The following is a 26,559-nucleotide window of genomic DNA, read 5'->3' on the forward strand; positions in this document are numbered from 1 at the left end:
GGACAGTTGTTAGGTGGGTGTGGGATAGGTTTCCCTGAATAAATGAGTTTTCAGGGATCTCCTAAAGGTGGACAGGGTAGGGGCTGACCGGACATACCGGGGCAGAGAGTTCCAGAGGATGGGAGAGGCTCTGGAGAAGTCCTGAAGACGAGCATGGAGAGGAGGTAACAAGGGATCCAGTGAGCAGGAGGTCCTGGGAGGGGCGGAGGGGACAATTTGGGCGATATCTGCAGATGAGGTTGGTGATGTAGCTGGGGGTGATGTTGTGGATGGCCTTGTATGTTGTGGTTAGCATTTTGAATTTTATACGGTGGGGGAGGGGAAGCCAGTGAAGGGATTGGCAGTGAGGAGCAGCAGTCACGGATCGATTAGTGAGGTGTATTAGTCTAGCAGCAGCATTCATAATAGACTGAAGGGGGAGGAGCCTGTGTAAGGGTCGGCCATTAAGGAGAGAGTTGCAGTAGTCAAGGTGGGAAATAATGAAGGAGTGAATAAGTTGCTTTGTGGTGTCATTAGTCAGAAAGGGTCGAATTCTGGAGATGTTGCGGAGGTTAAGGCGGCAGGATTTAGCCAGTGATTGCATGTGGGGGCTGAAGGAGAGGTCAGAGTCACCCTGGCATGTGTGGAGGGACCAATGGTTGTGCTGTTGATCTTAATGGTAAAGTCATGGGGGGGGACCAGGAAGATGGAAATATAACAAGCTTAGTTTTAGAAAGATTGAGTTTGAGGAAATGGTGTGACATCCATACCGAGATGTCACTCAGTAAGTTTGAGATCCGTGAGGAGATCGATGGGGTGAGTTGTGGAGGGGAGAGATAGATCTGGGTGTCGTCAGCATAGAGGTGGTATTGGAAGCCATGGAAGGTTATCAACTGGCCCAGGGAAGAGGTATAGAGAGAGAATAGGAGGGGCCCAAGGACGGAGCCTTGGGGTACCCCAACAGAGAGAGGAAGAGGAGCAGAAGAGATGGAGTTGTAAGTGACACTGAAAGTGCGCTGAGATAGGTAGGAGGAGAACCAGGATAAAGCAGAATCACGGAGGCCAAGGGAGTGGAGTTTGCTGAGGAGGAGCAGGTGGTCAACTGTGTGGAAGGCAGCAGAGAGGTCTAATAGTATGAGTATGGAGTCTGTGTTATAGATCTATAAAACCTCTTTAGATTCATAGATTACCTTCCCAGCAGAGTGAAAGAACTCAAGAGCGCAGACCTCAACCTTACTAAACACTTTTGGCATGAATTGGAATGCCAATTGGTGAGCCAGGCCTATTTATCCAACATCAGTACCTGACCTCACAAATGTTCTTATGGATGACCGAGGTTCTAGCCTCTCTCAGGGTTCCAGACTTGCGGCAACAGCCTTGGAAAGGTCCCTTTTGAGTTCCAGCAAGACTGTGTACAAAGCCAGCTCCATAAAGACATTGGGGGTTATTTTACAAAAGGCAAATCCACTTTGCACTAAAAGTGCAAAGTGCACTTAAAATTGCACTGGAAGTGCAGTCACTGTAAATCTGAGGGGTAGATCTGAAATGAGGGGAAGCTCTGCTGATTTCATCATCCAATCACGTGCAAGCTAAAATGCTGTTTTTTTTATATCCCTTGCATGTCCCCCTCGGATCTACAGTGACTGCACTTCCAAGTGCACTTTCAGTGCAATTTCAAGCGCACTTTGCACTTGTAGTGCAAAGTGGATTTGCTTTTCGTAAATAACCCCCATAGTTTGGTGTGGAGGAACTCCCAGAGCCCTGACCTCAACAGTAATGATCACCTTTGAGATTTTATATTGGGTCCTGCATATCCACGGAATCCACCTGAGCGGGTGAGCTTGTCCTCATTTCTACCCTATATGTATTGTGGTTTTTGGTTACCCTTGTAAATGGTTTGCTGCAATGGTTCAATGTATATAGTTGTATATGCTAAAGCTACTTTATACTATGTTATAGATGTGTCTCTCCTGAAGAAGCGGTGTTAACCGCGAAACCGGTCGAGATTCAAAGCTTTACATACACTCCTCACTCAACATCTTGAGGGATCCACTTGACTAGTCAGTGTGGTATATCCCTTTTTGTTTTTATGATTGTATGTAGTTACTTTGTCTGTAATTGTATTTTTTATTATTAAAAATTGAATTTATATAGTGTTTTAACTCATTCTTATGTCTATCACTGTACTTTCTTACCTAGTACCGGAATAGTCCCACCCCTCCTCTTTCTTTGGGGGGTCTAGACGGGAATTGACAGTTGCAGCTACTGCCATCATGTCTCTAACCCCTTATTCACCTTTGGGATGAAATGGATTGCGAGTCAGGTCTTCACATCCAATACCAATACCTGGCCTCACAAATGCTGTTCTGGCTAAATGGACACAAATTCCCATAGAAACCCTCCAAAATTTTCTGTAAAGCCTTCCCAGAAGAGTGGAGGATGTTATAGGAGGCAACTCCATATTAGTGACCATGGCAGGGCTGGGGTACTCCATAATAATGGCTATGTTTTTTGGCTTTAGATGTACAGGAACTTAACTGTCCAGCACAGAGCCCTGACCTCAACCCTACTGAAAATCTTTGGGATAAATTGGAACACCGATAGTGAGCCAGGCCTTCTCATCCAACATTCAATACCAAATGGACACAAATTTCCATAGATTATAAAGGAGGACTCTTTTCTGTTCCACCATGACTGTACCCCTGTGTACAAAGCCAGCTCTATAAAGATGTAGTTTGACCACTTTGGTGTGGAGGAACTGGAGAGTCCTTCACAGAGCCCTGACCTCAACCCTACTGAAAATCTTTGGGATAAATTGGAACACCGATAGTGAGCCAGGCCTTCTCATCCAACATTCAATACCAAATGGACACAAATTTCCATAGATTATAAAGGAGGACCCTTTTCTGTTCCACCATGACTGTACCCCTGTGTACAAAGCCAGCTCTATAAAGATGTAGTTTGACCACTTTGGTGTGGAGGAACTGGAGAGTCCTTCACAGAGCCCTGACCTCAACCCTACTGAACACCTTTGATGAATTGTAAATGTCTATTGTGAGCCAGGTCTTCTCTTCCAAGATCAATACCTGACCTCACAAATGTTCTTCTGGATTACCAGGGCTCTAGTCTTCCCCCTGTACTTACCCAATCCAGGCGTCAGGCATCTGAGGAGATAAGGAATCCGTGGAGATCAGGAATCCAAGGAGATCGGGCATCCAAGGAGCGGTGGGGATCGGGCATCTGAGGAGATCTGGCATCCAGGCATCGGCGGGGACCAGGCATCCAGGTGGCTCTTTTCCTCCTCGCTTCCACCATGTGTCTCCTAGGCGTCCAATAGGATCGCCTGTCCTTTCAGCGAATTGGGTGACGGGTATCAGACCCGCTTCCCGATTGGCCCAGGAGGAGGATCAGTGTTTCAACAGTGAATATCATATAGGCAATATAAGGAACTTATTCATACTTGAATTTATACTTTTTTTTTAACCAGAGTTTAGCTCAATAAACATTCACATTGATGAACGGGTTGAAGATCTGCCCATAGAGTCCTGTATACGATCCTTCTCCAAAGAAATTAGGATGGTGAGGACGTTATTCTTAGGTATACGGAGTGGATGGGAAGACATAACATTGAATATGGGGGAGGGGGAGGGGTTCTCAAACTGCCAAGATGGAAATACACTTTAGGGCAGACAGCAGTGTGCATTAACCAATCATTTCATACTTTGGATTAGGGTTGCCGTGGGTTACTGCACTTCACACATCACCGCGACACTCCGCATCGTTTTTTTAAACCAGTCCGGATGTGATATTGGAGTCAGCGAGTTGCGAAGCGCGGCTTCAGTAAACGTTTCATTTAGAACAGCTGAACCGGTGAAAAACACGGAAAATCAGTGAAATGTGAAATATGTCGACGTGACAGAACACAAAAAAAATATACAACCCGCGCTGCAGAAAACAGCGAGCGCTGCACAAGGCAACCAATACACACACCGGGCTCCGGGAAACAATCAGGACCTTAAAGCATCACACTGACTTTCCGATAGGACGGAAACAGTGAAGCAGTGCAGAGTAATGATAAACTCAGAGAAAAAGGATTTACCTGGTTTGGTTCCTCACATCTGTGCGAGATTCTGAACTATACAGGTATACAAAGTTATCACATTATAAAAAGGAAATCTGGAGAAACCCTGACCACGCCCACAAAACCACACCCTTATCTGTAGCACAGAGCCTAGTCCATCTCATTAGTGAGCAAGAGAGGGGGCTACGTTCCTACATACAGTGGGACCAAGACAGGGTGGCTACATTCCTATAGTGGCGCTAGGACAGGGTTGCTATGTTCCTAACCCTACATACAGTGGGACTGGGTGGCTACGTTCCTACATACAGTGGGACTAGGACAGGGTTGCTATGTTCCTATAGTGGGACTAGGACTGGGTGGCTATGTTCCTAACCCTACATACAGTGGGACCAAGGCAGGGTGGTTACGTTACTATATACAGTGAGACCAAGGCAGGGTGGCTACATTCCTACTGTGACAAAAGTCACTGTTGGGCGAAGGGTGACCAAGAAAAGAATGAACTCTGAGAATATGATTGGATTACTTAAAATGGGACAGTAATATGTATCCACAATATCTCCCATGTAAAGACTATTCTTGGTTTGTTTGATTCTGAACTCAACATGTTGGTTGAGAGAGCTGATCACATTGGCCTCTAGATCTGGGTAGGAGCCGGACAGTCTACTCCTACTATAGTTTATTGCCTACTAGGAGGGGGAGGGGGGAGATCGCTGTTTGTATTGTTAATTGTAATTAGCTCCTGCTATTGTGGGAAGGTGTCCTGTGTTTATACCACTGTGTGAAGCTCAGTGACCACAAGTCTGTCCTAAAGGTCATGTCTCTGAGTCACCTAGTCTGGGTAAATGATTTAGTAAACTAGCTCATGTTAATTAGGTTTCTGGTTACAGTTGTATTGTTAGAGCAATATGAGCAGGAGGTAGAAACCTTCTCTTTAAATGTATATAAAGATTTGTAATTTTGGTTCTAATAAAAAAGAGTCTGGTTCCTGTTTGACCCTCCGTACAGAGCCTCGTCTCATACTTGGGGGGAAGAATTATTCGTATGGGTTTCTTATTCGGCTGATAGGAGGGTTCGGTACCTGCCTTTGTGTTCGGAAATGGAATGTCCTAAACGGTTTTAAACCCTTTCATACTCGGGGTGTCGTTATACCTACATACAGTGGGACCAAGACAGGGTGGCTATGTTCCTACATACAGTAAGACCAAGTCAGGGTGGCTACATTCCTACATACAGTGGGACCAAGACAGGGTGGCTATGTCCCTACATACAGTAGGACCAAGGCAGGGTGGCTACGTTCCTACATACAGTGGGACCAAGGCAGGGTGGCTACGTTCCTACATACAGTGGGACCAAGACAGGGTGGCTACGTTCCTACATACAATGGGACCAAAGCAGGGTGGCTACGTTCCTACATACAGTGGGCCCAAGGCAGGGTGGCTACGTTCCTATATACAGTGGGACCAAGGCAGGGGGGCTATGTTCCTACATACAGTGGGACCAAGGCAGGGTGGCTACATTCCTACATACAGTGGGACCAAGACAGGGTGGCTACGTTCCTACATACAATGGGACCAAGGCAGGGTGGCTACGTTCCTACATACAGTAGGCCCAAGGCAGGGTGGCTACGTTCCTACATACAGTGGGACCAAGGCAGGGTGGCTATGTTCCTACATACATTGAGACCAAGGAAGGGTGGCTACATTCCTACATACAGTGGGACCAAGGCAGGGTGGCTACATTCCTACATACAGTGGGACCAAGGCAGGGTGGCTACGTTCCTACATACAGTGGGACCAAGGCAGGGTGGCTACATTCCTACATACAGTGGGACCAAGGCAGGGTGGCTACGTTCCTACATACAGTGGGACCAAGGCAGGGTGGCTACATTCCTACATACAGTGGGACCAAGGCAGGGTGGCTACATTCCTGCATACAGTGGGACCAAGACAGGGTGGCTATGTTCCTACATACAGTGGGCCCAAGGCAGGGTGGCTGCCTTCCTATATACAGTGAGACCAAGACAGGGTGGGTACGTTCCTACATACAATGGGACCAAGACAGGGTGGCTACATTCCTATATACAGTGGGACCAAGACAGGATGGCTACATTCCTATATACAGTGGGACCAAGACAGGGTGGCTACGTTCCTACATACAGTGGGCCTAAAAATGCACCTTCCATTATATTCAAAGGTAGCGCATCAAAAAGGCAATGCACGTTTTTTTAAGTGCATTTTTCTGGGGTCACATCCACTTTTCCCAGGTGTCCAAGGAGGAAAACACACGCAAGACACATGTAAACGCATTATGCGTTGAATTTTAACACAACACATTAAAAAGTGCTAAAAAAAACGCATATTGCTTTTTAGAACGCTCAGATGTGATCAGGCCCTAACTAAGCCGTCACAGGCAGCTCCTGATACATACTTGCAATCGGAAGCTTCTGATCACGTGATGTTGTGACACCCAATCACAGCGGTCACATGATCAGAAAGCCGGCCTCCGCCTCCCGGTTGGGGATCGGCAGTAGGCAAGGGCTTAATATAGTTTACGCAAAACTAATCTCTCATTCATCATATACCATCTACCGAAGGTCCTAGCGTCATTAATCCACTACCCCAAGCAAGCAACAAAAAGGTGGGGCTAGGAATAGGTCACCTGCATATTCACAAAGATCAGGAGACGGTGTTCCCAGAACCTCGGGTTATTGGCAATGGGGAGATTTCCATGGCAGTGGGGGGCTGGGCAGGCTATAGAAATGAGCGGGCTGTCTATAAACTCCAATGATTTTCAGTTTGGACGGCGGAACAGTGATAATGTCTTCTTTCATGCGTGCAGCGCGCTCGCACACACACACGGGTAATGTGATAACGGCCCTCGCAGATGATTTGAATGCTTTCTCTCAGTAAACTGATCTCCTATGTAAGATGAAACCGGCTCATCGTAATTTTCAATCGCTCCGGATGAGTGATCAGGATGTCGGTTATTGAGAATACATTTTGTCCTAGTTATGTAATCCAGTTGTGGCAGAATTAAACTCTTCTGTAATCTTATAAAAATCACCCGGGAGCGCACAATGACCCGAACCGCGGCCAAACAAACAAAAAAAAAAAAAAAAAAAGACACCACAGACAGACAGAATTCACAAAGATCTGACACAAGGATGAGAATCTTTATAGTCAGCGTGTGACTCCAATTACCAAATCTCACTGAACGCGGCTGAAAATAACCATCACTTTCTGGGAGATAAAGATCCCGATCCAATCCCGAGTGTGTTAGATCTGTGAATTGAGTCCGAAGTCACAGACTGCACACAATATGAACATACAAATGCCCTGAATAAGTCATTGGACCCGCTTCTAACAAGTGCGGGCAAGTGTGACTCCGCTCAAAATTGGGACTTTAAAAAATAAATAAATAAATAAATAAATAATTTCAGGTATTTACAGGCGCATCCCATAAAATTAGAATATCAAAAAGTTAATTTATTTCAATAATTTAATTCAAAAAGTGAAACTCATATATATTATATAGATGCATTACACACACAGCAATATAATTCAAACATTTCTCTCTTTTCATTTTGAGGATTATGGATTACAGCGAGTGACACCTCAAAAAAAATCTCAGAAAATCAGAATATTACATAAGACCAATTAAAAAAAAAGGATTTTTAATACAGAAATGTTGTCTTAGTGATAAGTCTCTCCATGTACAGTATAGTATGCACTCGATACTTGGTCGGAGCGCCTTTTGCATGAATTACGGCATCAATGCGGCGTGGCATGGAGGTGATCAGCCTGTGGCACTGCTGTGGTGTTATGGAAGTCCAGGTTGCTTTGATAACGGCCTTCAGCTCATCTGCATTGTTGGATTTGGTGTCTCTCATCTTCCTCTTGACAATACCCCAAAGATTCTCTATGGGGTTTAGGTCAGGTGAGTTTGCTCAGCAAGCACAGTGATCCCATGATCATGTGACCAGGTATTGGTACTGTTGGCAGTGTGGGAGGTGCCAAGTCCTGCTGGAAAATGAAATCATCATCTCCATAAAGCTGGTCAGCAGAGGGAAGCGTGAGGTGCTCTAGAATTTCCTGCTAGAGGGCTGCACTGACTTTGGACTTGATAAAATACAGTGGACCAACACCAGCAGGTGACATGGTTCCCCAGAACGCATTGATGCAGTAATTCATGCAAAAGCCCTACCATGGGTCCTGCTGCCCTAGCCTGCCCATATACTACCCTAGCCTGCCCATATACTATCCTAGCCTGCCCATGTACTATCCTAGCCTGTCTGTGTACTATCCTAGCCTGTCCATGTACTGTACTAGCCTGTCCATATAATACCCTAGCCTGTCCATATACTACCCTAGCCTGTCCATATACTACCCTAGCCTGTCCATATACTACCCTAGCCTGTCCATATACTACCCTAGCCTGCTCATGTGTACTGCCTTAGCCTGCTCATGTGTACTGCCCTACCCTGCCCATATACTGCCCTAGTCTGTCCAAATACTGCCCTAGCCTGTCCATATACTGCCTCCATGTACTGCTCTAGCCTGTCCATATACTGCCCTAGCCTGCCCATATATTGCCTCCATGTACTGCCCTAGCCTGTCCATATACTACCCTAGCCTGCCCATATACTATCCTAGCCTGTCCATATACTGCCTCCATGTACTGCCCTAGCCTGTCCATATACTGCCCTAGCCTGCACATATACTATCCTAGCCTGCCCATGTACTGTCCTAGCCTGTCCATGTACTGTCCTAGCCTGTCCATGTACTGTCCTAGCCTGTCCATGTACTGTCCTAGCCTGTCCATGTACTGTACTAGCCTGTCCATGTACTACCCTAGCCTGCCCATATACTATCCTAGCCTGTCCATATACTGCCCTAGCCTGCCCATATACTGCCTCCATGTACTGCCCTAGCCTGTCCATATACTGCCCTAGCCTGCCCATATACTGCCTCCATGTACTGCCCTAGCCTGCCCATAAATTATCCTAGCCTGTCCATATAATACCCTAGCAGCCTGTCCATATACTGCCCTAGCCTGCCCATATACTGCCTCCATGTACTGCCCTAGCCTGCCCATATACTGCCTCCATGTACTGCCCTAGCCTGTCCATATACTGCCCTAGCCTGTTCATATACTGCCCTAGCCTGCCCATATACTACCCTAGCCTGTCCATATACTACCCTAGCCTGTCCATATACTACCCTAGCCTGTCCATATACCTGCGGACCATGGCTGGTGTGAGGAAGTGAGCAGGTGCCGCTACTATTTGTCTTCAGGCCGGGTCCAGAGGTGCAGATGCGGGCCTGCAGACCACAGCTGAAGAAATAGGCGGAGAGGTGCCGCAAAAATCACCACCCCCGCCACCTCCACCGTATACATGGGTGTATCAAAGGAGGTGGAGTCAGGGGTGAAGCCAAGGGGGTGGCAAAATTAGGTTTTGCCTAGGGCAGTGATGGCGATTCTCGACACCTCAGATGTTTTGGAACATTTCCCATGTTGTTTAACTACACTGCAGAGTGCATGAGCATCATGGGAAATGTAGTTCCAAAACATCTGGGGGTGCCGAGGTTCGCCATCACTGCCCTAGGGTGTCAAAAATTCTTGCACCAGCCCTACGGCAGAGACGGCTCTTTAATTAGGCAAATTAGGCGGTCACCTTAGGCCTCACGCTCACAGGCCACCTAATTGAATAGCCCCCTCTGGGCTCCAGAGATTGACCACCTCGCTCCCCCACCCGGCTGGCACCTCTCCCTCCTTCCAGCCAGGCGAGGGACCACATCGCTCAGCTGGGATTGCTGCCCGCACGGGCCGGGGAGAGCTGACGAGGGAAGAAAGCGGAGCCACAGCCACCACAGCACCGTGACCGGAACTTAGCCGCTACCTCACCCGCCAGGCACACTGCTTTAGTGGAGAGACAACAGAGACACCCGTGCCGCCACCACGTTATTAGAGCCAGCCAGAGAGCGATCACCCCGGCTGGTCACATGTGAGTCTTGGTCCGGACACCCTGTCCTCTCCTTCAGAGGGGGGGGGGGGATCGCTGGGCTGTATGGGAGATTGATTGTAAAGTCGACTGTAAACGTCATGTCATGTGTGGGGGTCTGGGGGGCTCCCTATTATACCTGGTTGATTGAGGGCCGGTTCACACCAGCACACAGTCGGTGCGCTGTGTGCGCGTTCCCCGCGCAGCAGGTGAGCACACTACCCTTGCTATCTGCTGCATGCGGGTGCCAATGTATTGCTGATGGCACCCCAAACGCAGATGGCAAATGCAGTGCGTTTACAGGCACAATATAGCATTTCATTCTTGGAAACAGGCAGCACAATGTCGTGGGCCAGCCCTGCCCCAACCAAGTATTGAGTGCATACTATATTGTACATGGACAGACTTTTTACTAAGCCAACATTGCTGTATTAAAAATCTTTTTTTTAATTTTTTTTATTGGTCTTATATTTATATTATATATATTATATTGGTCTGTAATAGTCTAATTTTCTGAGATACTGAATTTTGGGGTGTCACTCACTGTAAGCCATAATCATCAACATTGAAAGAAAGAAATGCTTGAAGATTATCACTCTGTGTGTAACACATCTATATATAGTATACGAGTTTCACTTTTTGAATTGAATTGCTGATATTCTAATTTTATGAGATACACCTGTATATAGTGCCAACAGTTTACACAGCGCTTTACATCCTGCACATTCACATCAGTCTGTGCCCTGAAAGAGCTTACAATCTAAAGTCCCTAACTCACATACATACATCCACATACTAATGCCAATTTACACAGAGAGAACATGGAAACCCCATGCAGGTGGTGTTGTGGTTATGTGTCAGTCCACTATGACTATGCCCTAATAGGAGGGGCGAAACGCGTCTGGTAATGACTAAGCCCTGAGAGGAGGGGAGAATTGCGTCACTATTACTAAGACCAGATATGAGGTGTGAAACATGTCAGTCTATTGCTAGGACCAGATATGAGGGGTGAAACACATCAGTCCACTATGACTAAGCACAGATAGGAGGGACAAAACAGGTCAGTCTAATACAAAGATAAGACCAGAGAGGTGAAATATGTCAGGACAGTACACTACACTACACTAATACCAATTAGGAGGAGCAAAATGCAGTAAATTATAACTAAGACCAGATGGGATGGGTGAAACCTGTCAGTGCACCATGACTAAGACCAATTGGGGGGGGGGGGGGGGAATGCATCATTCTATTATGACTAGGACCAATGGGGGGGAGCGCATCAGTAAATTATAACTAAGGCCAGATAGGAGGGGTGAAACGTGTCAGTCCACTATAACTAAGACCAGATATGAGGGGTGAAACACATCAGTCCACTACAACTAAGACTAGATAGGAGGGACAAAACAGGTCAGTCTAATACAAAGATGAGTCCAGAGAGGTGAAATGTGTCAGCACAGTACACTACACTATGACTAAGACCAATTAGGAGGAGCAAAATGCAGTAAATTATAATTAAGACCAGATGGGATGGGTGAAACCGGTCAGTGCACTATGACTAAGACCAGTTGAGGGGGGGGGGGGGGTGGGGGGAGAATGTATCAGTCTATTATGACTAGGACCAATTGGGGGGGACACATCAGTAAATTATAACTAAGACCAGATAGGAGCGGTGAAACGCGTCACACGAACCAGGAGGTAGAGTGCACTCTCTACCTGATTTGTATAATAAAGCTGTATGAGGCACTATACAGCATGTAACCTCACTGTCTTATAGGGTAGGTTGTGCTGGGAATCAGCGATGATGTTGTGGAGGGGGGTGTGGCCAGACAATATTTCTCAGGATGTCATTCATTAACTCCTCCTCCACTGCAAGGAAAGCAAGAAAGATGTCCGATTCCATTTGGAAAATTAAACCCCAATTTCCTTTTCGGTCATTTAATATTTCACTTTTATTCGTGAATAATGTTTATAATATATTATATTAATTTATATAGTATTTATTATAATGAAAAGTTATTATAATATATTGTTTTACATTATCATTTTATTATATTATATTGTTATAAAATAATATTAAGAGATTATAAAATATTATTAATTACATAAAGATGTAATAAAAGGCATTAATAATAATAGAGCGCCGGCGGTTGCCATTATCCTGGGTGCAGAATGGCGCGGGTCAAGCTCCAGGCCCGCAGCACCACTCCGAAGGGAATCCTGCCAGCTGCCCCTTCTGCTGCTTCGCCAGCAAATCCTCCCTTTGGGGGTCTTACAAGAAACAAAACGATCAGCACAAAGCCGCATGAATATTTAAACCGCTAAAGACTCGGCCAAGTGTTCCTGTTGTGTGTGCGACCGTAAGATGATCTGACCCGGGCCAGCCAGGTGAGCGGCTGCACCTTCTCCTCCCCACCCGGAGGACCACCTGTCACCACCGAGCCACAATGACGGGAGCAGTCAGCGTTGACCACCAGGGTCCAGGGTTTTCGAGGTGGTTAAAAGACTCAGACTTGGTGTTGAAGGAGCGCGCTCCGGGGACCGCCCTCCCTATCCCGGCCTCAGTGACAAGTCTGCAGCCGGAGCAGCACTGAAACTTCCACCCTTCATATTTGTTCTATGATAACTACCAAGAAGTGAAGTGAGGGCGACGCTCCAATGTTTGCCTCTCGAAAAGCAAGGAAGCAAAGGTGGCTCCCGGTACTTCACTCTAGACATGTGCAATATCCGAATTAACGAAAAACCCGTTTAACAATTTTTTCCGAATATTCGGAAATTTGAATATTCGAAAATCCGAAAATAAGAATGAAAATCAAAACAAAATCAAAAGCATGAAAATCCGAAAATCTGAAATAATAACTCATAATAACTTAACTATTACTAAACTATTAAATTATAGGTATTGGAATTTCCTTTCAAATTCGGCTGTTAGTGATAGGAACAAATACGAATTTATCCGAAATAACGAATGCCGCATCTAAACGAATGGAACGTAACAAATTGCTTTATTATTTTATTATTAATTTGTTACCTTTCGTTCGTTTAGATGCGGCATTCGTTATTTTGAATAATTCAGAACTTCGGATAAATTTGTATTCGTTACGTTCACTAACAGCCAAATTTGAAAGAAAATTCCAATTCTTATAATTTAATAGTTAGTTATTATTTTAAATTTTCAAATTTACGAAAAAACACAAAAAACAAATGAAACCAAAACGAACACATTTTTCGGCAGTGCACAAGTCTACCTCATTCCCAACAGGTCATCTTTACAGAGAAACTTAAAGCACAACTCCGGGCAACTAAAAAAGTATCTCTGTGCCTGCACTGCAAGGGTTCATTTCTCTATTTGATCCAGGGGAAGAAAAAAAAATTAAATGAAGATATATTATCTGATCCTCCTCACTTGCTAGACCGGAACTGCAGTGTCTTCACCTTCACACTTCAGTGGTCTGGGGTCTTGATGTCATCAAGAGCAGAGCAGGGTCCATAGCCCTGCATTGGGTGCAATGACGTTGAGGAACAGTCCACTGCTGGTGCATGGGGGGGGGGGGGGGGAGTGCTGAGTGAGACTGTCCCCCCCCCCCCTTTTCATACCCCCTTTTCTGTTATGTTGAGTTCTCTTTGGACCCTTACACACAGGCTACCAGGGAGGGTAAAAACAGATGGCTGAGACATGGTTTTACTAACCCCCCAGCCGGCCCACCCAAATTATAACATTACAGTCCAACAGGACTGTACACATGCTTCACTTCACATCATTTACAGAACCGAGCAGACAGCACAGCTCTCACCCACTGAGATCAATGGAGCCACAAGGGGGGCTCTGATATGGACACTTGGTGTAAGGGGGGAGGGACTCTGATGTAAGGGGAAACTCTGGTGCTGGGGGGGGACTCTGGTGCAGGGGGGGGGACTCTGGTGCAGGGGGGGGACTCTGGTGCAGGGGGGGGGGACTCTGGTGCAGGGGGGGGGGACTCTGGTGCAGGGGGGGGACTCTGGTGCAAGGGGGGGGGACTCTGGTGCAAGGGGGGGGGACTCTGGTGCAAGGGGGGGGGACTCTGGTGCAAGGGGGGGGACTCTGGTGCAAGGGGGGGGGGGACTCTGGTGCAGGGGGGGGACTCTGGTGCAAGGGGGGGACTCTGGTGCAAGGGGGGGGACTCTGGTGCAAGGGGGGGGACTCTGGTGCAAGGGGGGGGACTCTGGTGCAAGGGGGGGGACTCTGGTGCAAGGGGGGGACTCTGGTGCAAGGGAGGGGGACTCTGGTGCAAGGGAGGGGGACTCTGGTGCAAGGGAGGGGGACTCTGATCCAAGAGGTGGGGACTCTGATGCAAGAGGGGGGGACTCTGATGCAAGGGGGGGGGACTCTGATGCAAGGGGGGGGACTCTGATGCAAGGGGGGGGGACTCTGATAGGGATCCTTAGATTAGTAAGGACACTGAGGAGGACCCTGAAGTAAGCGGGAAGTCTAATGATGACACTTGATGTACAGAGGGACTCTGATGGGGACCCTGAGGTAAGCGGGGGCCCTGAAAAAAGGGGAAGGACCCTGATGGAAACACCTGATGTAATGGGGGAGGGACTTTGGTGGGGATAGCTGATGTAGGGGGAAACTCTGGCGGGGACCCTGACGCAAGAGGGGGAACTCTGATAGGGACCCTTATTTATAGGGGAGATTCTGATGTAAGTGGGGTTTCCTATGGGGAGCATGATATATAGGGGGGACTATGATTGGGACCCTTAAGGAGAGACTCTGATGGGGACCCTGATCTAAGTGGGGTTTCCTATGGGGACCGTGATGTATAGGGGGGACACTGATGGGGATTCTGATACAAGGGGGCAGGGCCGTTTTTAATATTGATTGGACCCTGGGCAAAACTTTTCTTGGGCCCCCCCCATGAAGTTTCGCTCTCCACCTGCTCTGAGACATACAATAAATAGCAGCTAGACTCAAAATCAGTTTACTGAATCAGATCAGGCAGCCATTGCGATTGGTTGCCAGAAGTTACAGTGTATCATTACCGCTCACTGACTGGTTGCTAGAGGTTACAACACACATTACGGCTCACTGATTAGTTGCTAGAGGTTACAGCACACGATTTCTGCTTGTTGATTGGCTGCTAGAGATTACTGTGGATATGACCTCAGGGGGGGCATGATATACATATCAATGGCGCCGACCGCAGCTATTTACATATGAATGCCGGTAATTTAAATGTAAACACGGGGTCTGCAGGTGAGTCATCTGTACACAACAAAAGTGCAGAGCTGGGCAGCATTAGTAGCAGCACTTCACACTGAGATATTGGAACACAGCACCGGACTAAAACCTCAAGGGATGAGGGAATTTAAACCAGGATAGTTGGCAAGTATGAGGCAGCTGCTTTGGGCCCCACAACAATGACAGGGCCCAGGGCAGCTGCCCCTTTTGCCCTGCCTTAAAAACGGCCCTGCAAGGGGCACTCTGGTGGGGGAGGGGGGGATCCTGATGGGGATTTTTTCAGCCTATGAATATTTGTAGAATATACAATGGGGTCCTGGCACTGAATATTTCAGAGCCCCCCGTGATTCTGAGCGATTGGTTTCTAATCCCGGGTGACCCCCCCAAGCGGGGCAGGTAGGTGGGGAACACAAATGTACATGGAGTTGAATTTCATTTTGTCATCTCCCGACAATCCTAGTGAATTGCTGCCACAAAAAAATCTCCCAGAATCCTCGGAGTCTCGGATTAGGCCGCCCTCCCACAAGCCCCAAAAAAATAGGTCATCCTCCGGGAGAGCGGACAGATGTACGCGGCCCGGCACGCCTCCTACTTAGCCCCAATTACTTTTCTTAACAGCTGCCACTCATCTGCCCAACGTTATTTATAAATGGGAAGTCCGTCTTACCTCGTCTGTGATCTGACCTCCAAACGTCACCCATGTTCCTTCAAAGAGAGAAAGGAGAGAGTCAGGAGGAGAATCTTCGGCATGCCGGGAACACCAAACCAAGGTCGCCTCCAACACCCCCCCCGCAACAGAGATAGGAAATGTAATACATTGTACTGTCTACAGATACAGAGATATGATCCAGAATACATTGTACCAAATACAGAGCTACAGTGAGGGAAAAAAGTGTTTGATCCCCTGCTGATTTTGTATGTTTGCCCCACTGACAAAGAAACGATCAGTCTATAATTTTAATGGTCAGTTTATTTTAATAGTGAGAGACAGAATAACAACAAAAATTTAGAGAAAAACACATTGCCAAAAAGTTATAAATCGATTTGCATTTTAATGAGTGTAATAAGTATTTGATCTCCTTCACAAAACATGACTTAGTATTTGGTGGAGAAACCCTTGTTGGTGATCACAGAGGTCAGACGTTTCTTGGAGTTGGTGATCACAGAGGTCAGACGTTTCTTGGAGTTGGTGATCACAGAGGTCAGACGTTTCTTGTAGTTGGTGATCACAGAGGTCAGACGTTTCTTGTAGTTGGCGATCACAGAGGTCAGACGTTTCTTGTAGTTGGTGATCACAGAGGTCAGACGTTTCTTGTAGTTGGCGATCACAGAGGTCAGACGTTTCTTGTAGTTGGTGATCACAGAGGTCAGACGTTTCTTGTAGTTGGTGATCACAGAGGTCAGACGTTTCTTGTAGTTGGCGATCACAGAGGTCAGACGTTTTTTGTAGATGGTGATCACAGAGGTCAGACGTTTTTTGTAGGTGGTGATCAGGTTTGCACACATCTCAGGAGGGATCCTGGTCCACTCTTCCTTACAGATCTTCTCTAAATTCTTAAAGTAGAACTCCGGGCAAAAACTTCTTTATGTGTTCTTGTTGCTGATCTCTTACTTTCTCAAATATGCCATTCATCTTCTTGTTACTTCAGTAGTTCCTCTGTAATAGTCTGATGACTTCTAAATAAAACCGTTACTTTCAAAGGATTTCCTGTTTGTAAGACCGGTGGCTGCTATTCCTCCTGTCCCACTCCTCTTTGCAGATTTTCTCCAAGTCATTAAGGTTTCCAGGCTGACGTTTGGTAACTCAAACCTTCAGCTCCCTCCACATCATTTCTATGGGATTAAGGTCTGGAGACCGGCTAGGCCACTCCAGGACCTTAATGTGCTTCTTCTTGAGCCACTCCTTTGTTGCCTTGGCCAAGTGTTTTGGGTCATTGTCATGCTAGGATACCCATCCACGACCCATTTTCCAAGCTCTGGCTGAGGGAAGGAGGTTCTCACTCAAGATTTGACGGTACATGGCCCCGTCCATCGTTCCCTTGAAGTTGTCCTGTCCTCTTAGCAGAAAACACCCCCAAAGCATAATGTTTCCACCTCCATGTATGGCGGTGGTTGATGGTGTTCTTGGGGTCATAGGCAGCATTCCTCCTCCTCCAAACACGGCGAGTTGAGTTGATGCCAAAGAGCTCGATTTTGGTCTCATCTGATCACAACACTTTCCCCCAGTTCTCCTCTGAATCATTCAGATGTTCATTAGTAATCTTCAGACGGACCTGTACATGTGATTTCCTGAGTAGGAGGACCTTGCGGGGGCTGCAGGATTTCAGTCCTTCACGGTGTAGTGTGTTACCGATTGTTTTCTTGGTGACTATGGTCCCAGCTGAGATCATTGACAAGATTCTCCCGTGTAGTTCTGGGCTGATTCCTCACCGTTCTCATGATCATTGAATCTCCACGAGGTGAGATCTTCCATGGAGCCCCAGACTGAGGGAGATTGACAGTTATTTTGTGTTTCTTCCATTTGTGAATAATCCCACCAACTGTTGTCACCCTCTCACCAAGCTGCTTGGCGATGGTCTTGTAGCCCATTCCAGCCTTGTGTAGGTCTACAATCTCGTCCCCGACATCCTTGGACAGCTCTTTGGTCTTGGCCATGGTGGAGAGATTGGGATCTGATTGATTGCTTCTGTGGACAGGTGTCTTTTATACAGGTAACAAGCTGAGATTAGGAGTGCTCCCCTTAAGAGAGAGTGCTCCTAATCTCAGCTCGTTACCTGTATAGAAGACACCTGGGAGCCAGAAATCTTGCTGATTGATAGGAGATCAAATACTTATTTCACTCATTAAAATACAAATCAATTTAAAACTTTTTTGAAATACGTTTTTCTGGATATTTTTGTTGTTATTCTGTCTCTCACTGTTATAATAAACCGACCAATAAAATGATAGATTGATTGTTTCTTTGTCAGTGGGCAAACGTACAAAATCAGCAGGGGGTCAAATCCTTCCCAGCCCCCCCCCCACTCCCCCACTGTATGACAAGTAATACATTGTATCATCTATAGATATAAAGATATGACAAGTAATACATTGTATCATCTATAGATATAGAGATATGACATGTAATACATTGTATCATCTATAGATATAAAGATATGACATGTAATACATTGTATCATCTATAGATACAGAGATATGACATGTAATACATTGTATCATCTATAGATACAGAGATATGACATGCAATACATTGTATCATCTATAGATACAGAGATATGACATGTAATACATTGTATCATCTATAGATATAAAGATATGACATGTAATACATTGTATCATCTATAGATACAGAGATATGACATGTAATACATTGTATCATCTATAGATACAGAGATATGACATGTAATACATTGTATCATCTGTAGATATAAAGATATGACATGTAATACATTGTATCATATATAGATACAGAGATATGACATGTAATACATTGTATCATCTATAGATATAAAGATATGACATGCAATACATTGTATCATCTATAGATACAGAGATATGACATGTAATACATTGTATCATCTATATATATATATATATTTATATATATATATATATATATATATATATATATATATATATATATATATATATATATATAGATACAGAGATATGATATATAATACATTGTACATCTATAGATTTTGCAACTTAGCCCCTCTTTGCACCGGTGCAACTTGTAATGTAATTTGACAGTTCCAAATCGCATAACAGGTCGCAGCCGATTGCCGGCAATGGAACTGTTAAAATCAGTGCGACTCTGACTTTGTGATGCTGCACCGACTTAAAATTAAAAAAAAAAAAAGGTTCCTGCACCATTTGTTGTGATTTCAGGTGCGGCTTGCATAGACATCTGTGTATGAAGCCGCACAGATGTCAGCCAAGTCGCACCTAAAGTCGCACTGACCTGCAGCCTTGAAATCGTGCGACTTCAAGTGAAGGCATATGATTTCACAGTCAGATTCGGTGTGAACGGGGGCTTAAAGTATACATAAAGACAAACATTTCGTTTTAGTTTTAGAGTGCAGAGCGATCAGGTTTTTATCGCTGTCTGTGACTCTGATGGGGAGATTCCTTCTATTTGTTCTACTGAACATCACAGAGAGTGAAAGAAAATCCCAAATTTTATGTTGTCACCAGAACAGATATAGAGGAAATATTCCCGAGGGGGACACTAGTTCTGGTGATTCCATTCATTTGTGAGGATTTCCTCTCACTTCTTGTTTTGGCTATGGGGCAGGAAGTGAAGGGGAATCTCCCTAATGGGACACAGATGGCAAAACAACCTGACAGGGGTTATAACCCTCCATTACTGTATCCAAAATGAAAAATAAGGTTCTGCCTTTAGCTCTACTGTAAAAGCGTATGAAGTCACTTCTCTCAGAAGTGTCCCTCTGATGGGCAATCTGTATCAAGTTCCCCCATCAATCACTGCCCAATAATCCTTACTGGTCTGCCTGTCAGTGTTACATGTCAGCAACTTTGACTTCAAAAGGCACAACGGCAGGAGTAGTAGTGAGTGATTACAGGGGACAGTCACAGAGTTAAAGGGTCAGGTCACCTTTATGAAAGCAGTGTCCACAACATTCCAGGATTTAAAGCTTCTTTTCAATGTCATACCTAGAGGTTGTGCCCGGCCTCTCCCAAGGCTGTCCAAAAATGGGTATAGTAGGTAGGCTGACCTGTTCTGCTCAGATTCCAGAACTTGCCAGTTGTTGGGCATGTGCTCTGAGCTTTGCAGGAACAATTGTCATTGCTCGTTTAAAAACCGTGCATGCACAGTCCACTCTCTCCATGTGCATCTCTGTAGCCCAATCAAAAAACTCCTAGGTAGGCGACAAAAGTCCCTCCCTGTCTTGCCTAGTTTCCCAGGAATGAGCACTCTGGCTCACTTAAAACCCGCACATGTGCAGTGTGCTTTCTCCTACCATCACACTCGCTGACAGCAGGGATAAGTCATGGTTGTTAAGACGCTGGCAGCAGGGATGAGTCATGGTTGTTAGGATGCTGAGAGCCGGGATAAGTCATGGTTGTTAGGACACTGGCAGCAGGGATGAGTCATGGTTGCTAGGACGTGGACAGCAGGGATGAGTCATGGTTGCTAGGACGTGGACAGCAGGGATGAGTCATGGTTGTTAGGATGCTGACAGCAGGGATGAGTCATGGTTGCTAGGACGTGGACAGCAGGGATAAGTCATGGTTGCTAGGATGCTGAGAGCCGGGATAAGTCATGGTTGTTAGGACGCTGGCAGCAGGGATGAGTCATGGTTGCTAGGATGCTGACAGCAGGGATTAGTCATGGTTGTTAAAGACGTTGTGGGTGACAGCTCCTTAACAACCAGCAGTGTTTGTTAAATAGCGCATGGCTAGACCAATGAATGCTTTTGTTTACTTTTCTTTGTGAATTGATTTTCACCTAGCTTTATGTGGTATTTACCAAACGCTTCTTATTTTTGCAGTAAATATCGCATAAACCTGAATGAATTGAGTTTTTCAAAATTGCATGTGAAATTCCGTGAATTACACTCCATGTCCCCCAGAGGACCCCACCCCCACCTTTACTTTAATAGATCTACACGAATGTCCTCCTTTCCTGGGTGAGAATGAAGTTTTATTTATTTATTTATTTATTTCAGGTACTTGTATAGCGCCGTCAATTGAACTTATAACTGATGTCACTCACCTAAGCCAAGGCAGGAGACCCGGAGGCCGGACTTTCCGAGGTTTCTGGAAAATAAAGAGAGTTCGGCCGTTACTGGAACAGTTCGTGAACAATGCAACTTAAAGCAGGACTCCGGGCAAAACGCACAGCATGAGCTGCGTTATCTGCAAAGAGACCGGAGTTCTATCCGCTACTTGTGTGACTCATAATGACGGCACAGTCAGGAGGGTAACACCACGCTGGCAATGCTCTCTGAAGAGCAATCTGCTTTTGGATCACTTTTCAGAGAACATTTGCTTGTCGGTGAGGTGACCTTGCATTGTCTCCTTTAACCCCTTCATCCCCACACGAGTGTACCCCAAACTACATGGAGTTTCCGGACACTTGCAGAGCACGTGTACACCCCCAACCATTGCCTCTGCAGCTAAAGGGGATAGCAGTCGGGGGGGGGGGGGGGGGGGGGTGTGGAGTAAAAGTGCGGCTCAACTGTGGTGTTTTACCACCCCCAATCACAAGTGAGGGAGATGGTGTTTTCACATTCCCACCCACAATGTGCTCACTGGACAGGGGGGGGGGCACAGAAACTGATTGGCTCCTAGAGTTGCCATTCCCTCTCCCAGTCTGAGTGCTGCTGTGCGGGGATTAGAAGACACATTCAGATAATTATGTTGGTTTTACGGTAAAAGCATTTATACCGTGCTTTGGGTCTGCTTTTGTTTTTTTACATGCCTGGAGTTTGCTATTTACTTAACATATTCCTAAGAGCCTTAGGAAGAACAATGACCTACATGCGTAGGATCCCGCTACGGAGGATCTTATAATCGAGTCTCTGTCAGCGAATAATCACAAAAATACACATTAGGACAAAATATAGTCAGTTAACCTGATGTGAGCGACTGGATGTTACTACGAGCAACACTGGGGGGGGGGGCACTCCATGCAGGGTGTACACACACTCCATGCAGGGCGCACACACTCTCCATGCAGGGCGCACACACACTCCATGCAGGGCGCACACGCACACACTCCATGCAGGGCGCACACGCTCCATGCAGGGAGCACACACTCCATGCAGGGAGCACACACTCCATGCAGGGAGCACACACTCCATGCAGGGAGCACACGCACACACTCCATGCAGGGAGCACACGCACACACTCCATGCAGGGAGCACACGCACACACTCCATGCAGGGAGCACACACTCCATGCAGGGAGCACACGCACACACTCCATGCAGGGCGCACACACACTCCATGCAGGGCGCACACACTCCATGCAAGGCGCACACACACCCCATGCAAGCTGTAAACCCTGCTAGTCTTAGACAATGGCCAGAAGTAGAAAACCACCTGCACAATTCAACTACAGTCGTATATTGCCCACGCTTTCCCTGCAGCTCCTGATTGGTGGACAGTACGGTCCAAACCGGAGCTCACACGTTCATTCTTCATTTTCAATAACAGCTTAAAGCTAAATTCAACTTTCAGCTTCAATCAGCTGTGCAAGAGTGCATTAAAGCAAAAGGTGTGCAAAGTCTTACAGGTCATTTTCTTTAGAAAGCAGCCACAGCCTGAGTGGAAAAGCCTATTCCCTGCCAGAACATTGAAGAGCAGGACCCTCCCCCTTGCTCTCTGGGTGGAAGCAGTAGTCTTTCTGCAGAGACATCGGCTTGAAGAAAAGCAGCATTATGTAACACATGGTTCTATTATCGCAAACTACTATCACAATGCGTGCTTTGAGAGCGCTCAGGTCCCTTTGTCAAGGCAAGTCTGTGTGTGTGTGGATGGATGGATCTTTCATCTGTAAATGTCTGTCAGATGGCAGATAGAAAGATACAAAGTAACATTGTTTATAAACATTGTCAGACAGGAGATACAGAGATACAAACTAACATTGTTTATAAACATTGATCAGAGAGGAGATAGAGAGATACAAAGTAAAATTATTTATAACCATTGACCAGAGAGGATAGAGAGATAAAGTAACATTGTTTATAAACATTGTCCACTCACTCCTAGATTGTACGCTCTAATGAGTAGGCCCTCTGATTTCTCCTGTATTGAATTGTAATGTAACTGTACCGTCTGCCCTAAAACACTGCACAAACTGTTGGCGCTATATAAATCCTATATAATAATAATAAACATTGATCAGAGAGGATAGAGAGATACAGAGTAACATTGTTTATAAACATTATTCAGATCTGGACAAAAGGGGAGTCTCTGATGGTGATCCTGACATAAGGGGGGGGGTGTCTCTCATGGAAACCATGACATAATGGGGTCTGCCATGGGGTCTCCGGTGGGGACCATGACATAAGGGGGGGCCTTTCGGGGGGCACTCATGTAAGTGGGGTCTCTGATTGGGGCCCTGATATAAGTGGGGTTTCTAGTGGGGGCATGGACAAAGGAATTTTCTGATGGGGACCAGGACATAAGGGGGGACTCTGGTGGGGGCACTGATGTAAGGTGTCTCTAATGGTGGGGGGTCCTGGTATAAGAGGGGTCTCTGGTGGGGGCACTGATGTAAGGTGTCTCTAATGGTGGGGGGCCCTGGTATAAGGGGGGTCTCTGGTGGGGGCACTGATGTAAGGTGTCTCTAATGGTGGGGGGCCCTGGTATAAGGGGGGACTCTGGTGGAGGCACTGATGTAAGGTGTCTCTAATGGTGGGGGGTCCTGGTATAAGGGGGGTCTCTGGTGGGGGCACTGATGTAAGGTGTCTCTAATGGTGGGGGGTCCTGGTATAAGGGGGGTCTCTGGTGGGGGCACTGATGTAAGGTGTCTCTAATGGTGGGGGGTCCTGGTATAAGGGGGGTCTCTGGTGGGGGCACTGATGTAAGGTGTCTCTAATGGTGGGGGGTCCTGGTATAAGGGGGGTCTCTGGTGGGGGCACTGATGTAAGGTGTCTCTAATGGTGGGGAGTCCTGGTATAAGGGGGGTCTCTGGTGGGGGCACTGATGTAAGGTGTCTCTAATGGTGGGGAGTCCTGGTATAAGGGGGGACTCTGGTGGGGGCACTGATGTAAGGTGTCTCTAATGGTGGGGGGTCCTGGTATAAGGGGGGTCTCTGGTGGGGGCACTGATGTAAGGTGTCTCTAATGGTGGGGGGCCCTGGTATAAGGGGGGACTCTGGTGGGGGCACTGATGTAAGGTGTCTCTAATGGTGGGGGGTCCTGGTATAAGGGGGGTCTCTGGTGGGGGCACTGATGTAAGGTGTCTCTAATGGTGGGGGGCCCTGGTATAAGGGGGGTCTCTGGTGGGGGCACTGATGTAAGGTGTCTCTAATGGTGGGGGGTCCTGGTATAAGGGGGGTCTCTGGTGGGGGCACTGATGTAAGGTGTCTCTAATGGTGGGGGGCCCTGGTATAAGGGGGGTCTCTGGTGGGGGCACTGATGTAAGGTGTCTCTAATGGTGGGGGGTCCTGGTATAAGGGGGGTCTCTGGTGGGGGCACTGATGTAAGGTGTCTCTAATGGTGGGGGGCCCTGGTATAAGGGGGGACTCTGGTGGGGGCACTGATGTAAGGTGTCTCTAATGGTGGGGGGCCCTGGTATAAAGGGGGTCTCTGGTGGGGGAACTGATGTAAGGGGGTCTCTAATGGTGGGGGCCCGGGAATAAGGGGGGTCTCTGGTGGGGGCACTGACAGAAAATGATTTTCTGATGGGGAACATGACTTAAATTTTAGTTTCATATAGAGTAGGGAAGGATTAGGGCCTCTGTCAGGTTTTTAACACCTGGCTGTGAGATCCCTAGGACAAGGGATGTGCATATCTCAGGAGGCTTCTAACAGAGGGGTCGACATCATCTAATGCAGGGGGCGGGCTGGTGATGGAGGGCAGGGAGGGCATGGGGTGCAAAGTAAATTTTCATTGTGAAGATAGAAGTTGATGTGTCAACACAAGGTTGTCAGAAAAGCAAAGAAAAAAAAAAGTGCCCCTCCCAAGACCTGATTCCATTTGTGATCTATTTGGCTTCAATCTTATTGGCTACTATTTGCACCTCCAGCGCTTCTCCTGCTTATAAGTGAGGCTCCCAGAGAGGGGGGGGGGGGAGGAGGGCAGTTTTTGTTGCAGACAGATGCTGGATGTTATGTCTATCAATGTATTAACCCGGAATCATCAGATTATGCCGCCCAATCCCCTTTTCCTCGCCGAGCTGCTAGAGGGTGAATGAGTGGCAAAGCCTGCTCCTCGGCGCTACACATGTTCTTCGCAGAGTTTAATTATGTCCTTCAGGCATAAAACATGAGCAGATGTGAAGAGGTCTTCTCAGTTCTCTCTCCGACTTACATACACTGAAAATGCTACAATGACACCGAGCTCCAGTACAGGGAGATGCATGAACGAATACAGCACAATGCTGAATCCCCCCCACCATGGAACACTACAGATACAGCACAATGCTGGAATCCCCCCAACCCAACAAGGAGCACTACAGATACAGCACAATGCTGGAATCCCCCCCCCCCCCCCCCCCCCCATGGAACACTACAGATACAGCACAATGCTTGGAATCCCCCACCCCCCACCCCCACATGGAACACTACAGATACAGCACAATGCTGGAATCCCCCCAACCCAACCAAGGAGCACTACAGATACAGCACAATGCTGAATTCCCCCCCCCCCCCCCCGAACTCACCATGGAACACTACGGATACACACAATGCTGAAATCCCCCCAACCCCACCATGGAACACTATGGATACAGCACAATGCTGGAATCCCCCCCAACCCCACCATGGAACACTATGGATACAGCACAATGCTGGAATCTCCCAACCCCACCATGGAACACTATGGATACAGCACAATGCTGGAATCTCCCAACCCACCATGGAACACTACAGATACAGCACAATGCTTAAATCCCCCCAACCCCACCATGGAACACTATGGATACAGCACAATGCTGGAATCCCCCCCAACCCCACCATGGAACACTATGGATACAGCACAATGCTGGAATCCCCCCCAACCCACCATGGAACACTATGGATACAGCACAATGCTGGAATCCCCCCCAACCCCACCATGGAACACTATGGATACAGCACAATGCTGGAATCCCCCCCAACCCCACCATGGAACACTATGGATACAGCACAATGCTGGAATCCCCCCAACCCCACCATGGAACACTATGGATACAGCACAATGCTGGAATCCCCCCCAACCCCACCATGGAACACTACGGATACAGCACAATGCTGGAATCTCCCCAACCCCACCATGGAACACTACAGATACAGCACAATGCTAGACAATTACTTAGAGCCCCCCCAAACATGATCTATATTTTTAAAGCAGAGAGAATAAATTGGTGGGCTTTGCAATTTTTTGTATCACAAGGTATTTGCACAGCGGTTTTTCAAATGCAATTTTTGGGAAAAAAATTTACTTTTTTTTTATTTGTATTTTAATGCAAAAAAACCCAGAAAAACAAAAAAACACAATGCATAACCCATTTTTTAAAGATGACGTTACGCGAGTAAATAGATACCAAACATGTCGCTTTACAATTTGTTACAATTTACAAAGACACTTTAAAATTGTGCACGCC

The 26,559-nt window shown here is 46.8% G+C and overlaps 1 protein-coding gene across 9 annotated transcripts in view; it reads right to left on the bottom strand.

The window, feature by feature from the left end:
- The window catches only part of KCNAB2 (potassium voltage-gated channel subfamily A regulatory beta subunit 2), a 319,692-nt gene that overhangs the window by 68,761 nt on the left and 224,372 nt on the right, over positions 1–26,559 (bottom strand). For all 9 annotated transcript variants that reach the window (XM_073603686.1, XM_073603683.1, XM_073603687.1 and 6 more), the window contains 2 exons: positions 21,020–21,063; positions 15,947–15,984 (listed from right to left, as the gene is read on the bottom strand). In XM_073603686.1, the coding sequence (XP_073459787.1) occupies positions 15,947–15,984; positions 21,020–21,063 (82 nt within the window). The remainder of the gene's footprint in view (positions 1–15,946; positions 15,985–21,019; positions 21,064–26,559) is intronic.

The sequence above is a fragment of the Aquarana catesbeiana genome, linkage group LG10 (assembly GCF_042186555.1).
Source record: "Aquarana catesbeiana isolate 2022-GZ linkage group LG10, ASM4218655v1, whole genome shotgun sequence".
In the NCBI taxonomy this organism is placed as follows: domain Eukaryota; kingdom Metazoa; phylum Chordata; class Amphibia; order Anura; family Ranidae; genus Aquarana; species Aquarana catesbeiana.